This window comes from Panthera uncia, assembly GCF_023721935.1.
Source record: "Panthera uncia isolate 11264 chromosome C1 unlocalized genomic scaffold, Puncia_PCG_1.0 HiC_scaffold_4, whole genome shotgun sequence".
In the NCBI taxonomy this organism is placed as follows: domain Eukaryota; kingdom Metazoa; phylum Chordata; class Mammalia; order Carnivora; family Felidae; genus Panthera; species Panthera uncia.
Window position 1 is genome coordinate 62638950 of NW_026057585.1, and position 16345 is coordinate 62655294.

Below are 16345 nucleotides of genomic sequence, written 5' to 3' on the forward strand. Positions count from 1 at the left end.
GGAGTACAGGGGCTCACAGAGGTGGGCATTGTCCAAGGGGCAGACTGGCATGGAAGGAAATAAATCCCTGGAAACAGGGAGCCACAGCCTCAAGCCCAGCTGGGGAATCACCCTGGGAGTTGGAGCCAAGGCTAGGAATGGGGGTCTGGCATGGCTTGCTCTGACGGGCATGCCTTGGCAGGGCTGATGTAGCCTCTTGACGAGGGACTGTCGGGCTCATTACACTGAATGACCCAACACTGGGATGCTTGCTGGGATCCCCTGGGAGAGCCTTTTTTGCCTTTTGTTCTTGTAGCAGTGCTTCATGGGAAAGCCACCCTCCCCACCCCCCACTTGCCCAGAGAGGGAAGGAACTTGCCCAAGGTCACCCAGAGAGGAGGGGGCCATGCCAGCATTCAGTCTCAGCTCTTGTTCCAAATCTTTCCATGTGGTTACAGATGTGGCCCACTAGGGCATTTAGTCTGGTCCCCAACCTGAAAGTGGTCATGCTGCCTCAGTTTCCCCAGGGTGGTCCATTAGCAGAGACAGATTGTCGCAGGCCCACAGTTATTCTGGCATATGCTTTTGGGCACATTCCAAGGGAACACTTCATCTGTGTGCCTGATCTGCCTCATTGCCTTGTCCTGTGGCCCCAGGGACCCGAGAGCTATTTATTTCACTGATCATACTGCATTTGCTCTTCTGGGGTCCTCTGAGCCTGAGGGCCTTAGAAAGAGCCTGTGGAAAGAGCTCAAGCTTTAGCTCATGGAATTAAAATCCCACTTCTGCCACCTACCACCCTCACCTCTTTGAGCCTCAGGTTCCTCTTCTGTAAAATGGGATTAACAGCACTACCAGGATAGATGCGAGGAGTCACTGGGATATTGGGTGAAAGGTGCCAGGCCAGAGCACCAGGGTGAAAAATGTCCAAACCAGTCAGGACAGTGAACAAATCTGTTCTCCAGAACATGCCAGGACTCATCCATTCCTGAGGCTGCCACTTCCTTCCTGAGCCTGTTTGGTCTCAAGGCCGCCCTTCAGGACTATGATGGTGTTTTGGCTGCCCTGGTCTCCTTGCCAGGTGCCTTCAGGGCTTGGCACACCGTGGGAGGCCAAGCTCACTCCCAGGCTCCCAGCAAGGAGGGAGGAAAGGGTCTTTGGATAGTGTCTGGCTGGTCCAGGCCAGTGACAGAGCCCCTTTATCACCTTCTCCATCAAGCTGACCTTGCTCTTTTGGGTTCTGCCCGTTCTTCACCCACACTGAGTTTCTGGGGGGCAGGTTGGGCTGATTTCTCTTCTGTGTGCTCAGTGCAGAGCCTGGCACAGAGGCAGTCTCACTGAATGCCAAGCCAAAGCTGCCATGGGATTTTTCCCACCTAGTTTGAGGCTTTTCTTCCAAATCTGATGCTGCTGAGTGTTTTTTTGGGGGAGCCATGGTAAGGTAGAGGGGTATCTGACTGAAGTGAAATTGTGGCCCTGCTCCCACTCAGATGTGACCTTGGGCATGTACTTAACACTTCTGTGTCAAGATTTCCTCAGCACAGAGACTGGCACACAGAATGCACTTGGAGAAGGTTTGAACAGGATGAGGGAGACATTGGTATATACATTTCTTCTGTGGACGCTGAGCTTCTTGTGGAAGGGATGTTCTGGTGTTCATGTTACAAAATGCCCCACGTGCTGTGGTTTGTAATTGTATTTATTTCAGGCCGTGGTGTTGGTATCTATTACCCACAATAGCTCCTCGGTGCGGGGCTCAGGGAGGGCTGCTTGGGGACCCGGACTGGGAGGCAGGAGAGGTGGTGCTTTCTTTTTTTCTTTTTTTTTTTTAACTTTTTAAAAATTTTTTAATGTTTATTATTTATTTTTGAGAGAGAGAGAGAGAGAGAGAGAGAGAGAGAGAGAGAGAGAGAGTGTGAGCAGGCGAGGGGCAGAGAGAGAGGGAGACACAGAATCGGAAGCAGGCTCCAGGCTCCGAGCTGTCAGCACAGAGCCCGACGCGGGGCTTGAACCCACGAGCTGTGAGATCATGACCTGAGCCAAAGTCAGATGCTCAACCAACTGAGCTGCCCAGGCGCCCCATCTTTTTTCTTTTTTAAATTTTTAAAAATGTTTATTTATTTGGGAGGAGAGAGAGAGAGCGCACACATACGCACAAGCAGGGGGAGGGGCAGAGAGAGAGAGAGAGAGCGTGAGAGAGAGAGAGCAACAGAATCTGAAGCAGGCTCCAGGCTCTGAGCTGTCAGTGCAGAATCCAGTGTGGGGCTTGAACTCATGAACCATGAGATCGTGACCTGAGACAAACTTGGACACTTAACCGACTGAGCCACCCAGGTGCCCCAGGAGAGGTGGTTCTGATCCCTGCCTTGCTATGTTTCCCTGGGCCAGCCCCTTTCCCTCTCTGGGCCTCAGACCCCACTCCTCCGCCCAATCTGTAGGTAGACTGATTCCTCGAGTTTCTGCTAGCCCTGCACAGACAGAGGTACTCTTCTAAAGAAAGGGTGAAAAAAAAAATTCATCTCAGAATGCAGATGTCCTGCAAGGATTCCACTGAAAGGCAGAAATACAATGGATTCAGGAGACCCAGGGTCTGTCCCCAAATCCCTGCCAGGCTGTTCAGGCCAGGCAGAGCAGTTGCATGGCCCCAGAGGCAGCCAGAGGGCCCGTGGGAGGATTTACATAATTCAACGCTGGTCACTGGGAAGAAGCGTCCCTGGGAGCAGGTGAGTCCCGGCCCTGGAGGTGTGGGAGCCATGTTCCCATACAGTTCATTGTCCCCACTGAGATCAACCCTGAGTTGGGTCCTGTGCTGAATATGACAGCATCCCTACCCTGGAGGAACATCAGGCCAGTTCCATCAGGGAGGAAGGCAAACCATGTTCCTGCCTTCTTATCCCAGTTTTGTTACCAGCTGTGAGATCTCAGCCTGCTACATAAGTTCCCTGCGAGGGCATGGAACACCTGTTTCCTTAGCTTGTTCGAACTAAGGCTGAAACCATAAAAACAGCAGTAGTTGCTGCTTACTGCACCTTCTGTGCCAGGGTCTCTTTCCATATGCTTCACACATTGTAGCTTGTCACTCCTCCTCAGAGCCTTTTTGTTTTCTTCTTCCCATTAAGAAAACAGAGGCTCAGAGGTTAAGTAACACCCCTAAGGTCGTACAGATAGAGAGAGGCAGAGCCGGGATTCAGACCCCCATGTGGAGCCTCCCTTCCAGAATGTCTAAGTGCCTCTTACTCTTAGGAGACTGATTTGGGTCTCTTACCCAGTAGATGCTCTTTTCATCACTCCAAACAGAACATACCTCATTAATCTTGTCTCAGAGTAATCATTTGCTTTTAGGATTCATTAGCAACAGCTCCCTGGTGCTTCCAGAGGGGCCTGGTTGGGGGAAGCAGGACAGGCCAGTAAAGGGACTGAGAAATGGCTAAAGGGGTGACTGTAACTGCCATCGGCGATGGGGGAAAACTTCCTGGAGGTGGTGGCAGTGGAACTGGACTTTGGGGGAAGAGGAATATGACAGGGGAACAGGCAGTCCCTTGGTGGATGGGTCCTGTCACCCTTGTTGGACCTGAGCTCCTGAACTTGCAGGCAGGGCCAGGCATCACCTGCCTCCACCTGGTGCTCAGCAGACGCCTGGGGAATGACTAAGCGTTTCTCTCCTGTCCTCTCTTGGTAGGCGAGGCACTCCGTGGCCTGGTGGGGTGGTGGGAGGTCATAGGGTCCTGCTTTCAGACAGAGCACATCCTGGGCACCCCAGTGCCACTTGACTGTATCCTGAAAAAACCTGTGCCCACCAGGCCCCTCACGCTCTTTTCCTTGCCCCACAGCCAAGAAGACCTGTGCGGACAGCGACTTCACCTGTGGCAACGGCCACTGCATCCCGGAGAGGTGGAAGTGTGATGGCGAGGAGGAATGTCCCGATGGCTCCGATGAGGCAGAGACCACGTGCAGTGAGTCCTGGCCCTAGGGCTGAGGGAGGGGGCTGCATGTGGGGAGGGTTGGGGTTGGGGAGGGGGGCGGGGCTCAGCTTCCTCATCAGAGCTTCCTTGCTGGGAGGTTGGGAGGTTCAAGTGAGGCAATCTGTCAGACACAACTCCACACCGACCTTCTGCCACACCCTTGGGGGGCCCCTGGCAAAAAGCCAGGTGTATCCAGTGCTAGTTTCTGGTAACTTCCTCACAGGCCTCTTGCAGGTTGAGCCCTGCTCCTGGAGCATCAGGAGCTAGAAACAGCCCTTCTGCCCAGAAGCACCCAGAGCATATCCTCGGGGGCTCTCTGCCACACACACACACACACACACACACAATTTTTCTGGAGGGCTCTGATCATAATTCTAGCAGTACTGGTAACAGCAGGAGCCTATAACATGTTTACTGTGTGCTAGGCGCTTAGTGTGCATTAATTCATCTTCTCCTCGCAGCAGCCTTTGCAAAAGAGGACACTGAGGCTCAGAGAGGTTGAGAGACTTGTGCAAGACTACCCAGCCAGGACTTTGAGGCCCCTGCTCTTTCTTCTGCCCTGAGCTGGCTGAACCCAGGAGCCCTGGCCTCCATGGCAGGCTGGGTGGCAGCAGGGGCAACCAGGGGTGAGGCAGAGGGCCAGAGCCAAGCGCCAGGCCCGCCTCCCACACTCAGGGCTTTGTCTCTTCGTGATTTCTTTTCCAGGCCCTAATCCTCAAAGCAAACTCACACCCGGCAGGTCATTCCGTGACATTTGTTAAATTAAAAAGGAGATGAGAAGGGGGCGGGGAAGGACCCAGGGGTCCCGAGGCAGAGCCTCAGCAGAGTAAAACTGAGACAAAAGGTTGGGAGCGGGGAGCACGTGGAGGAGGGTAGGGCTGGTGAACACCCAAGTCACACTCCTTAGGGGTCACATCTGCCCCAGATGCAGAGGTGGGGACAGTGGAGGCCTGCGTCCTGTCCCTGTCTAGGGCTGTGGCTGGTGATAACTGAGTTTCCTCGTCTCTTAGCAACAGAGCTAGCGGTCTCCTCATGAGAGAGAGAGAGAAAGGGAGAGAGAAAGGGAGAGCAAGAGCAACCCTGGCCCAAGATAGGAGGCTCCCTCGTTTCCTTGCGCGGGTGCCTCTGCCTTCCCTGGCCAGGCCATCCGCCCTATCCTTTTTGTACTCCCCACGTGGCCAACCTGTTCTGGAGCTTGTCCTGATCTTCCTCCTGAGCTGCAGAAGGAACAAAGCCTAGCCACGCCCACTGTGACTCTCCTCTTCAGCGCAGTCTCGGATCCCCGTTTAGAGAGAAGGAAACTGAGGCCAGGATGGATTTGGCCACTTGCCGGGGGCTGCCTGGCTAACAAGGGGCAGAGTTGCATATGGCTGGGAGTGTGTGTGTGGGGAAGGGGCTGTGGCCACAGGGGGCTTTGCAGGGGGACTGTAGTCAGCCAGTTGGGCCATCCCAACCCACTCCAGCAGTCACCATGGACGAAGGAGGCAGCAGGGGGATGGGGGGAGCTTCATCACCGTTATTATTGGGGTCTGTCCTGCTGCCTGAGAGCTAGGCTCCCCCTTCTCCCTGTGTCTCTGCCTCCTTGTGTGAGTGTCCATTTTCATCTTCCCTTACCCTATCTCCGGAGCCCTCTCCACCCCTACTCTCTTGGACCGCCTCCCTCCTCTGCCTGCCCCTCTCCTCATCCTCCCTCTCGCCCTCCCTCTCCTCCCTGCCCTGCCCTGCCCTGCCCCACGTTTCCCTCTGGCTTTCTCCCTGTAGCAGTTGGTGCCTTCCTATCCCTTGGCAGGGGCTCTCCAGCCTCCCCCCTCCTGCCTCCCAGGTCTGCTTTGTACCCACAGTTGAATAACTAGAGGCCCAGAGAAGTTGGGGGCTTTGCTTCCAGGATGCACAGGTTGCTTGTGGCTGGTCGGCCTTCTGTGATAGAAGACGAGTGGGCTCGTCAGGCTCTCAGGCTTAACAGAGTGCTCGTGGGAGCAGGACTCAAGGCTGCACCCTGGGAGCTGGGAGCCCCAGCTCTCCTCTGGGCTCTCCCAGTGAATTTGCTGTGAGATCCTGCACACTTTCCCATCCCTCTTCGGGCCTCAGTTTCTAACATCTCATAATTCCAAAGACCATGATCTAAGATTCCTGGACTCCTAGCACCTTCTTTGTCCCAGCCGGGGCACAAGGCCCAGGATCCCACTTCTTGTGCCAAGTTACATTGGTCAGGGGCAGGCAAGGCCTGTGGGTAAGGAGGGCTGCCTGGAGGAGGTGGGCCAGAGTGGGACTTCAAGGGACAGGCAGAATTGGGGACAGCAGGACCTGGTAGCAGGCTTGCTCACTGCCTCCCCACCAAATGGGGAACTTGGTAGCTGACCCACTGCTCATTTAACTGGTGTTGCCATAGCAACCTCCACAGCCTACCAGGTTCGCCTCTATAGCCTACCAGGTTCCTAAGGACTATGCCAGCTCAAAGAAAGATTCCAGGCAATAGTAAAGTATAGTGGGTTTGGTTGTGTGATATATTTGGGTCCAGGTCCTGTGAGACCTCAGGCAGGTTGGCCAGTCTCCCTACGGCTCAGTTTACTCATCTGTAAAATGGAGTGATGGCACCTGCCTTATGGGGTTACACGGATGAAATGAAAAAAATGTGGCAAAGCATCAGTGCTGGAGTAAACGGCAGTGCTACTTTTATTACTGCATCTTGATCCCAGTCTCTCTCTCCCACATACACCAATTTCACATTTTAGAATAAGTAGGAGGTTTGCATAGAGAGGGAAAGGCATTTGGGAGCAGGTCCCCATGTTCTTGTGTTCCCCCACTATGTCATCTGCCCTTAGCTGGCTGGGATTTCTCCTGGCTCTCTTTCCTTCTGGTTCTGGGTTTTGTGTCTATCAGATATGGCCAAGAGTCACAGTAGGAAAGCCTGGGACATTTGCCTAATGAAAGTAGCATTTTAGCTCTAATTATAGCTCACTTGATTGGAGACAGCTTCTCACCCACCTCCAAGCACATGATGGGAGGGGTACAGGGTAGGGGTGGGGAGGTTGGTCCAAGGTGAGTGAGTTGCAACTTTGGGTACTGATCACTGAAAATGGGATTTTGTTCATCGTCTTAGAACCTTTCCACTGGAAGGGGGACCTTACTGATGAACCAAGTATACTTTCCTACCATAGATCAGTAAGTGGAGGCCTGGAGGTTTTTGGAGATCACCTAGCCAGTTAGAGGCTGACCAGCTAGAAGGACTTCACTTGAGCCCATGGGAAGGAGCTGGGTGTGACCACCTCCACCCCCTTAGTCCCTGGCCCTCCTAAAGCTGCCCATCCCCATCTGGAGGTCATCTGCCCCTAAGCCTCACATGACCTGACACCACAGACGTCTCGCTCACTAAGCGGCCATCAAACACCTTCATTCTTTTATTCGACAGACATTTCTCTTTTTATTAATTTGTGAACTCATAAATTAAAATGGATTGGATTTCTGGGGCAGGATTCTCTGGGAATTGATAATGCCTACAGCCACTCCAGCATGCAATTTCACGCCCTTGCCGGCTTTGGAGGATTCCTGGTATCTGAGAGATGGTGGGGTTCTTCCTCCTGCCTCTCAGAACCTCTGGGACACTTGACAGCAAGCCAAGGCATTCCTCGGGGCATCTTTCTCAGAGAGAGGCGTTTGGGTAGAGCACATCATCGTGGTGGGCCATGTGGACTCTGATGATGTGCACCCCCAGGAACGAGACCGGGGCCCTCCCAGCACCGTGCGTTTGCCTTTCATTAAACAGGGGCAACTGGTTTCTGAGTTTGTTCTAGGCTCTGAGTGTAGAGATTTCCATGTTTCCTCATTTAAACCATCTACCAACTCTAGGGGATTATGTTACCCTATTTTCAGGTCGAACCTTGGTACAGAGAGGTTAAGTGACTTGCTGGCCTGCTTCATGTTAATAGATGGTTTTGGACCTAGGTGTGCACGACTCCAAAACACATTCATGCTCCTTGTCCTGCACTGTGCTGCCTGGGGTGGGGTGGGGGGGAACTCTGGCTTCAGTTATCCCGAAAGTGGACAATAGGTGGCCATGTTGCGGTCCCCACCTGAGGAAAGGCCCAGGGAGCCTCCTTCCTCTGGTGATCCCTCTCCAGCCCAGAGGTGCTGGTGGGGACCAATGGGGTCTGCTTTTCTCACGGGCAGTGGTTAAGTGCAGTAAGTTAAGCAGTGTGTCTGGAGGTAAGAGACCTGGGCTCAAAGTCCATCTCTGCCTCCTCTCCACAAGACTCTGAGCCAACGACGTACCCTCTCCGGGCTCTGCTCTCCTCGTCTGTAAAACGGAGGTGGTAAGAGCACTCGCCTCATAAGGGGATATTGTACGCCAGCCCGGACCAGCCTCCCGGGGCTAGGCAGTGAGGAGGCCTGACCCAGGAGCCTGGAAAGCGAGGTTCGCCTGCTAGCTTCGGGAAAGAGCTACATTACAACAGAGACGGTGAGGTTCTAGGAGAGAGAGGTGGTTGGAATACCTGCTATTCAGTAGCCTAGGCAGGTCCCTCCCTTCGCTGGGTCTCTGACTGCTGTCACTATAGTGGGTGTTCCTTGATGTGACCTCTTGGGTCCTAGCATTCCAGGACGGTACCCTCTTTGAGGGTACGAGGGCTGGTGTCAGGCACTGCTGAATCTTCCGGAGCCTATAATTAGAGCTGTCTATTTAAGGACACAGCAAATGTCTTATTAATTATAAAGAAAGGAAGCAGACGGATTGTTTAATCATTGTCCTTGCTGAAAGGTTATGCAATTAACTATATAAATATTCATTAAAAGTTCAAGCGGCTGCCTGCTGCACCGGGGTATGCAGAACCAGGCCCCGAGAGGTAGGGAGGACGGTCAAGGGCCATTTCAGTCACCTGGGCTTTTGGGTGTAGAGTTTGGGGCTGGTTCAGTCTACCTTTCCATCCACGGGGGCGTGCAGGCTTTGATGGAAAGGGCAGGCTTCAGTCAGAAGCCTCTCTGCCTCTCACCTGCTGTGCATCTTTGTGCCAGTTCTTTGGTCTCTCTGAGCCCGTTTCCTCATCTGCAGAATGGAGTGCTTACCTGAAGGCCTGCTGCCCTGCTCTACCCCAGGGGTGCTGCTATGAAGATCTTTGTGAATGGCGCCCTTGGAGCTGGCACCTCTATCCTGCAGGGTCTGCTCATCTGGGAGGGTGAGGGTGAAATGAAAAAATGAAGTAGCCTGGCACACCATGGGTGCTCAGTAAATATGGCTTCCTTCCAGCTCCACGTGAAGTTCTGTTTCCTGAGGCCTGGCTCAGGGGTAAACGGTCACCTCGTCCCTCTGTCTCATTGCTCTCTCGGGAGCTTGCACACATACAGAATGCTTCTATCGCTTTTATAGGAGTGAATTTAAAACGGATAACATATCCTATATCTTTTAGACTTGCAGAATGTTAACCCAGTGGTTCTCAAATGGGGTGCATGGGAATCACCAGGGGTTGAAGAGCGTTACTGAAACGCAGATTCCTGGGCTCTGCCCTCAAAGTCTGGATTCAGCCTAAGTTGAGCCAGGCCCAGGAACCTGCTTTTCCCACAGCCCCCACACCCCACCCTACAGTCAGGAATCTGGGAAACACTGGTCGGCTTCAGCTCCCTCTTGTGCGTACTGGGGTCCTACAGCGCAGGGGTAATAGAGGTGCTCCGGAAGGGCCCCACCTCCCAGCTGCCAGACCTCCTTCACCACCCTACACCCTGCCCCAAGGCAGCCTTTGCAGAATGTCTTTTTTTTTTTTTTTAATGTTTATTTATTTCTGAGAGAGAGAGAGAGACAGAGACAGAGAAGGAGTGGCGGAGGGGCAGAGAGAGAGGGAGACACAGAATCCGAAGCAGGCCCCAGGCTCTGAGCTGTCAGAGCCCGACGCGGGAACCCACGGACGGAGAGATCGTGACTTGAGCTGAAGTTGGGCGCTTAACTGACTGAGCCAGCCAGGCGCCCTGCAAGGCAGTCTTTGTAGAAGATCTGAGTGTCAGTGCTCTCTAGGGCTCTATGCAACAGTTATTTGGGAAGTGGAATTTCCATAAAATGAATCCTGTGAATCCTGTGTTCCCAGCAGGATGCCTCGTATTTCATGACATCTATTCCTAGGGATAACTCTGGGGTCCAAGGTACTCCTGTCCCTTGGTATAGTAGTGTCTGGGGGCCCTTCCTCAAAGAGCTGCCCCCTCTCCCATCTTATCTGCCCTTTTCTCCATCTCTTGTGCCATTTCCTCCCTGCTATGGAAGCAGAGAAAGAGGACCTGGTCAGGGATGAGAGAGCGAAGTTGAAGGGGGAGGCAAGAGTGACCTCTGCCTGCAGGTGCAGTGGACTGTGCCAAGTGCCCGGCATCGGACACAGCTGACTTTGAGTCCCCGCTCAGTTCTTACCAGCTGTGTGACTAGCACCCAGGGCTTACCACCATGTCTGGTACACAGCAGTACCCAATAGATACTCGCTGAGTGAAGAGACAAGTGCTCCTCTGTTCATTTGGAGGAGAGTGCATAATCATAAGTGAGCACTGGGCCGAGCATGCTTCTAAGTGCCTTACAGACATTAACTTGGGAGTCATAACAATCCTATGGGCCAGGGAATAGTATCCGCCCCAATCTATTGGCACCGAGGTGAGGACTGTTGACCAAGGTCACATAGCCAGTGAGTGACTGAATCCATGCCCAACACGCCAGGTTCCGGACCCCATGCACTCGACCTCCGAGCTGGAGGCCTCGACATAATCCTCGCCCTGCTGGGTTTTTGTGAAGATGAAATGAGTGCCTAGCTCGGTGCCTGGCACATCCTAGAGACGACTGAGTTTACACCCTGGAAGGTAGTAGGGAGCCAGCCACGGAGGTCCGAAATGCATCTACCACAGCTGGGTCTGTCATGTGGCTCATCCTGGGACGCTCAGGATGAGAGCCGTCCCCAGCCCTGATCAGGGTTCTCATTCTTTCTTCCAAATTGAGAATCAACCCTGGGGCTTCAGGCCCCTGATTGAGTCAGCCTCTGATTGCGGCTGCAGTAATTATAGCTGTGTGGTCCCGCTGGGCCCTGCCGCACAGCACTGCTCGCAACAGCGGGCTCGGCACCACTGCTGGGAGAGCAGCCAGGAGGGGGTGGGCTGCACCAAGGGAGCTCTTGGGGCTTTGGTGAGCCCTCCAAATCCACAGGTTCAGGTCACCGAGTCACTGATCTGGAAGCCAAACCGAGGCTAAATTGGAGTATATTTCACCCCAGGGCACACAGAGGGGAGATGACAGAGAAGCGTGCAGCTTTGTGTTGCTGGAGCTGAAAGGGGAGGTTTGGAGGGAGGGAGGTGGAGCTGGTGAGGCAGTCAGGGAGGCTTGAGTGCCAGGGGCCAGGGGCCCGCGAAAGGGCGTTAGACAGGGAGTGGTGCGATCGGATGTAGGATTCGGAGGGTCTCAGGGGCAGACAGTGGCTGCTTCTCAGATGAAGAAACCGGGACCTTGGGCAGGAGGGCCCTGATGGATTCCCAGGGGCTCAGGCCAGGTGGCCGGAGTCGGGCGGTAAGACTGGTTGGCGCCATGCCCTGTGTCCCCCTTGCCTAAGCCATGCCCTTGTGTCTGTCTCCACAGCCAAACAGGTGTGTCCCGCAGAGAAGCTGAGCTGTGGACCTGCCAGCCACAAGTGTGTGCCCGCCTCGTGGCGCTGCGACGGGGAGAAGGACTGTGAGAGCGGAGCGGACGAGGCCGGCTGTGCCACCTGTGAGTTGGGTTAGGTCGCAGGGTCTACAAGGGGGTCAGGCAGCACTGGGGAGCAGCAGCCACTTCTGGGAGGGGCCTTCTCTCCGGGGCTCAGTGGGTGGAGAGCAAAGGGTAACGATCAGGACACTAGTAATGGCCAGGCGCTCTGGAGAGACATTTCCTGCTTTCATCCTCACAACCACCTCACGAGCAGCCATGATCATTCCCATTTTACGGGTGAGGAAACTGAGGCTCAGACAAGTGAGGAAAAGCACCCGAGGCTGAGTGATGGAACTGACATTCAAATCCAGCTCTCGATAGCCAAGCCCAGGAGTACTTCTACCATATCTGACATCTGCTCATCCATTCCATCCGTCTCCACCAACCTCCGAGCGAGGGCAGGGGGCCAGAGCCGGGACGTGGCAAGTAATGGTGGCCGCCTGGGCCAGGGCACTGGTGGTGCCGGGGGGAGGGGTAGACTCCTGAAGTGTGAAGGACGTCTGATGCTGAAATCTCAGACTGGTGAGCTCGAATGTCACAGGGCAGGGAAGACATCCCCAGCAGCCTCGGCAGGGACAGATGGAAGTGGTCATTGGGGTAGTTCCACATCACTGAGCTTCAAACACAGGATTATCTCCTTCCCAGGGAGCAGGCCAGCAGGTCCTGGGCCAGTGGGGCTATGCTTGTTTCCATTCGATGGACACCTCCTGTGTGCCAGGCCTGGAGCCAGGCTCTGAAAGGATGATGAGGTGAATCCTACACGCTCCTCCCTCTGGGAGCTCATGATTAATAGGGGAGACAGACTGGCTGTCGATAACGAGACTGCAAGGCTGGGCTGAGATAGGGGCGGTTTGCAGTATTATGGGGGGTTTTGCCAGGCACTTACCCACCACTGCCTCCTACCCCACTTCCTCCACCAGCCTCTATATTTACATCCTTTCCATCCTCCCTAGCCCAGAGGAAATGCCAGCTCTCTGGAGCCTTTTGAGTCACAGCATTCTAGATTCCAAGTCTGGAGTTCTGAGGTGTCTGAAGCAGGAAGCATCTGGGTATGGGGGGGAGATCCTGGCTGGGGCCAGCAGTTTCAAAGCCCTGGTGATGGCATTGGCCTGTTTCTTCAGCTGTGATGATTTTGCGGAGCTTCGCTGGCCAATGAAAATCCACTTCCCTCCTTACCCACCCATAATCAGATGTTTCCCCAGCTCTAAGGGCCATCAGCCCCTATTGCACAGGGTGGGAGTATCTCTAACTAGGGCACATCTTGGGAGGGAGATGGGGGGGTGGGGGGAGAGGTTAGAAGGTCTCACTGAGTGTCTCTGCTATAGCTCCCAACCACCTGGGCAGAGGAAGAATTCTCCTTCTCTCCTCCCTCAGACCTGCTTCCATTTGTGAGTGCTGGGAGTGGGGTCTCTGGATGCAGATCTGAGAATATGGCTCTCGATATTGCTGTCAGCTTTGAACCTCAGGGAGAACTCAGTATAAAGAAGCACATCTTCCCAGAACGCTAAACTTAGTGAGTCCTTCCCCCCCAGACATGTGCAAGCTGAGTCTGGCAGGAAAGAAGGGAGCTAATCTAGCCATCTGAGTAATCTTGAGGGGCAGACACCACAAGGTAATGTGTGCTTTTCCCACCAGTGCCCCAACATCCCAAAAGCCCAGAAGGGGGGAGAAAAGCAACTGTCAGAAACTTGATAGAGCCATCAGCAACACATGAGGAGCTGCCTACATTGTGAAACTGAAGACATCATTCTATTTTATGTCCAATAACAATGAAAAATGACGTTTTTCTATCAGAAAATTAAAACAGACTCTTGGCGCCCCCATGTGGAGAGATCTGGTGCTGCTGCCACCACCACATTACCCAAGGCCATAGCCACTGCATTCATGTCCCACCTGGGTCCCCACGCCTTTTCATGGCCTCTGTGTAAGGAATGAAGTAGTCAAAGGTGAAGAGGTCGCTGCTCGGAAAACAGCTTACACTCCAGGAAAAGAGGAGAAAACCAGAAAGCTGAGAGGGGTCAGAATAGGAGAGAAGAGCCCCAAACCTGAGTTCTGGTTTTGTGCGACCCTGGGCAAGTTGCTCCTCTCTGGGCCTCAGTTTCCCCATCGGTAAACTAGTGGTTGGGCTGGTGGTCTCCAAGGCCCTCCCAGGCTCTGAACCGAGCAGTTCACCAGAGAGAGGAAGCCCAGGGCCCCAGGCAGGGCCAGTGACCTATGCCCTTAACTACTGCACATCCCTTAGTTACCCCTCACACCTGGGCTGGTCCAGCATCCATCCGCTCCACACCGTGCACTGCCCGGAGCTCTGTGCCAGGCCCTCAGGACGAAGCTGGGTCAGTCTCAGAACCTGTCCATGCGGTTGTCACAAGGGAGACCGAGAAGGTCATCAGGCCCAGACACTTGAGCATGCTGTGAAGGGCGCCCGAAAGGAAAGCAGAGGTGGAGGGAGGCTTCCCAAGAAGGAGAGCCAAAGTGTGTTGTGAAAGAGGTGGAACTGGGGCCCCTGAACGATGAGAACTCCTCATTGTGAAATTGAGACGGTGGTGGGCAAGAGGTGAGCACCCAGCAGAGGGAACAGCTTGGGCAAAGACCTGGAGGTGAGCAGGTGGGCAGATAGTCTAGTATGGCTGAAGCCACGGTGTGTGCAGGAGTGAGGTGTTGGGGTAGAGCAGTGGTTCCGTGCCAGTGACCTTGGATGCCAGGCCAGGGGACTTAACTGGGATAGTGTGGGCCAGGGAGGGGGGTGGGGGGGAAGGGGCCTGGAGCTGTGCTGTTAGGAAACAGCTCCAGACCTCGTTACCTGGGAAAGGTCAGTGTCACGTTAGGTATTTCCTAGGAACATCACAAGGCCCTTCAAGACAGGCAGTGCCCTGCCGCGGAAGCGCTCCTAGCCCCACCGCCATGCTGGAGGCGGGACGGGAATTCTCGCTCCCAGTGAGGCTACGGAGGCTCAAGGGAGGGCAAGCGTGCTGCCCAAGACCCCCCTGCGTGGCCCCGGATTGGAAGCCCCTGTGCAGTCCCTGACTGCACGTCCACCGTCGGGCCCCGCAGAGCGCATGCGGCCGGTGGGCGAGGGTCAGGGCCCCTGCAGCGGGGCCGGAGGGGCCGGGGCGCCGGGCCGACCCGGCTCTCTGTCCCGCGCAGTGTGCGCCCCGCACGAGTTCCAGTGCAGCAACCGCTCCTGCCTGGCCGCCGTGTTCGTGTGCGACGGCGACGACGACTGCGGCGACGGCAGCGACGAGCGCGGCTGCGCCGACCCGGCCTGCGGGCCCCGCGAGTTCCGCTGCGGGGGCGGTGGTGGCGGCGGTGGCGGCGCCTGCATCCCCGAGCGCTGGGTCTGCGACCGTCAGTTCGACTGCGAGGACCGCTCGGACGAGGCGGCCGAGCTGTGCGGCCGTGCGGGCCCCGGGGCCACCGCCACGCCCGCCTCCTGCGCCGCGGCCGCCCAGTTCGCCTGCCGCAGCGGCGAGTGCGTGCACCTGGGCTGGCGCTGCGACGGCGACCGCGACTGCAAGGACAAGTCGGACGAGGCCGACTGCCGTAAGCCCCCGCCCCCCCGTACTGCGCGGCCCCGCCGCCCCCTTCTGGCCGGCCAGAAGTGCGGGCCTCCGGGGCGCCTGCCCCGCCCGCCCGGGTTACCTGGGTTACGGTGGGGCGTGGGCTTGGGGAAGGTGGAGTCTTGTTTGAGGTCCCCAAGGCTCTAAAGCTGCGCGGCTCAGGTCTAACCCCACAGGCCAAGGGTTTTCTCTGGTCTTGCCCTCCCTGTCATGCCTCCCACCCCTGCCCTTCCCTGCCCGCTGGCTCCAATGCCCGAGACCTTGATACACTCAGGAGCTCCCCCAACCCTCCTTACCTGCTGGGCTTGCTTGTCCTTCAAGGCCTCAATCCTCCCAGCTGGGCTAGGTCTTTCCCCCTGGGCTACCCTGAACCACCCTATCCTACAGCGTGGTGGACTCTGTGATGTCGTCTGTGCATTCCTCAGCCCCCACCCCCACCTCGGCACCCTTGAGCTCCTAGAGGATGGAGAGCCTCTCAGTAGCTTCTGGGTTCCCCACACCCCACATAGTGCCCCGCATGCAGTGGGCACTCAGGAAGGGTTTGCTGAAGGGATGAAGTCATTAACCAATGAACACCAACACTCAAAAAAAGGCCACGTGTTGGCTGTAGATGGGTGGCCCTGGGGAGAGGCAGTGGATGGGAAAACAGGAGACCTGAGTTTTAGACTGGCTCTGCCAGTCAGAGTGCTGTGTGATCCTGGGTGAGGCCTTCCCCCTCTCTGAGCTTCAGTCTCCCCATCTGTATACTGGAAGTGCCTTGGCCAGGTGTCCTGTCAGGACTCCCAAGCTCAGCCACCGGTTCTGTTCTTGCCAGGGGTGGATGGGGGCTGGGGCTGGGGGAGGAGAGCTTTTCCAACACCATGTTGGCCCTGACGCTCCTTCCTTGCCCTCTCCTGGCAGCACTGGGGACCTGCCGTGGGGATGAGTTCCAGTGTGGGGATGGGACGTGTGTCCCTACAATCAAGCGCTGCAACCAGGAACAGGACTGTCTGGACGGGAGTGACGAAGCTGGCTGTTTGCAGGGTGCGTGGAGTTGGAGGCAAAGGGGAACATCCTCCTCGAAGAAGAGGCCTGAGCATTCCCAGGCTCCAGAGAGAGCAGAGTTTGGAGAGATCTCCCCTCGGTCCCTGAGCTGTGTCTTCCCTTGGAGCATC

At 55.6% G+C, this 16345-nt stretch overlaps 1 protein-coding gene across 5 annotated transcripts in view; it reads left to right on the forward strand.

Annotated features, from left to right (window-relative positions):
- Positions 1–16345, forward strand: part of LRP8 (LDL receptor related protein 8) — a 75696-nt gene that overhangs the window by 31112 nt on the left and 28239 nt on the right. For 3 of the 5 annotated variants that reach the window (XM_049617156.1, XM_049617158.1, XM_049617155.1), the window contains exons 3-6: positions 3810–3932; positions 11527–11655; positions 14779–15174; positions 16092–16214. In XM_049617156.1, the coding sequence (XP_049473113.1) occupies positions 3810–3932; positions 11527–11655; positions 14779–15174; positions 16092–16214 (771 nt within the window). The remainder of the gene's footprint in view (positions 1–3809; positions 3933–11526; positions 11656–14778; positions 15175–16091; positions 16215–16345) is intronic. The other 2 variants (XM_049617159.1, XM_049617157.1) reach the window with 1 other exon arrangement.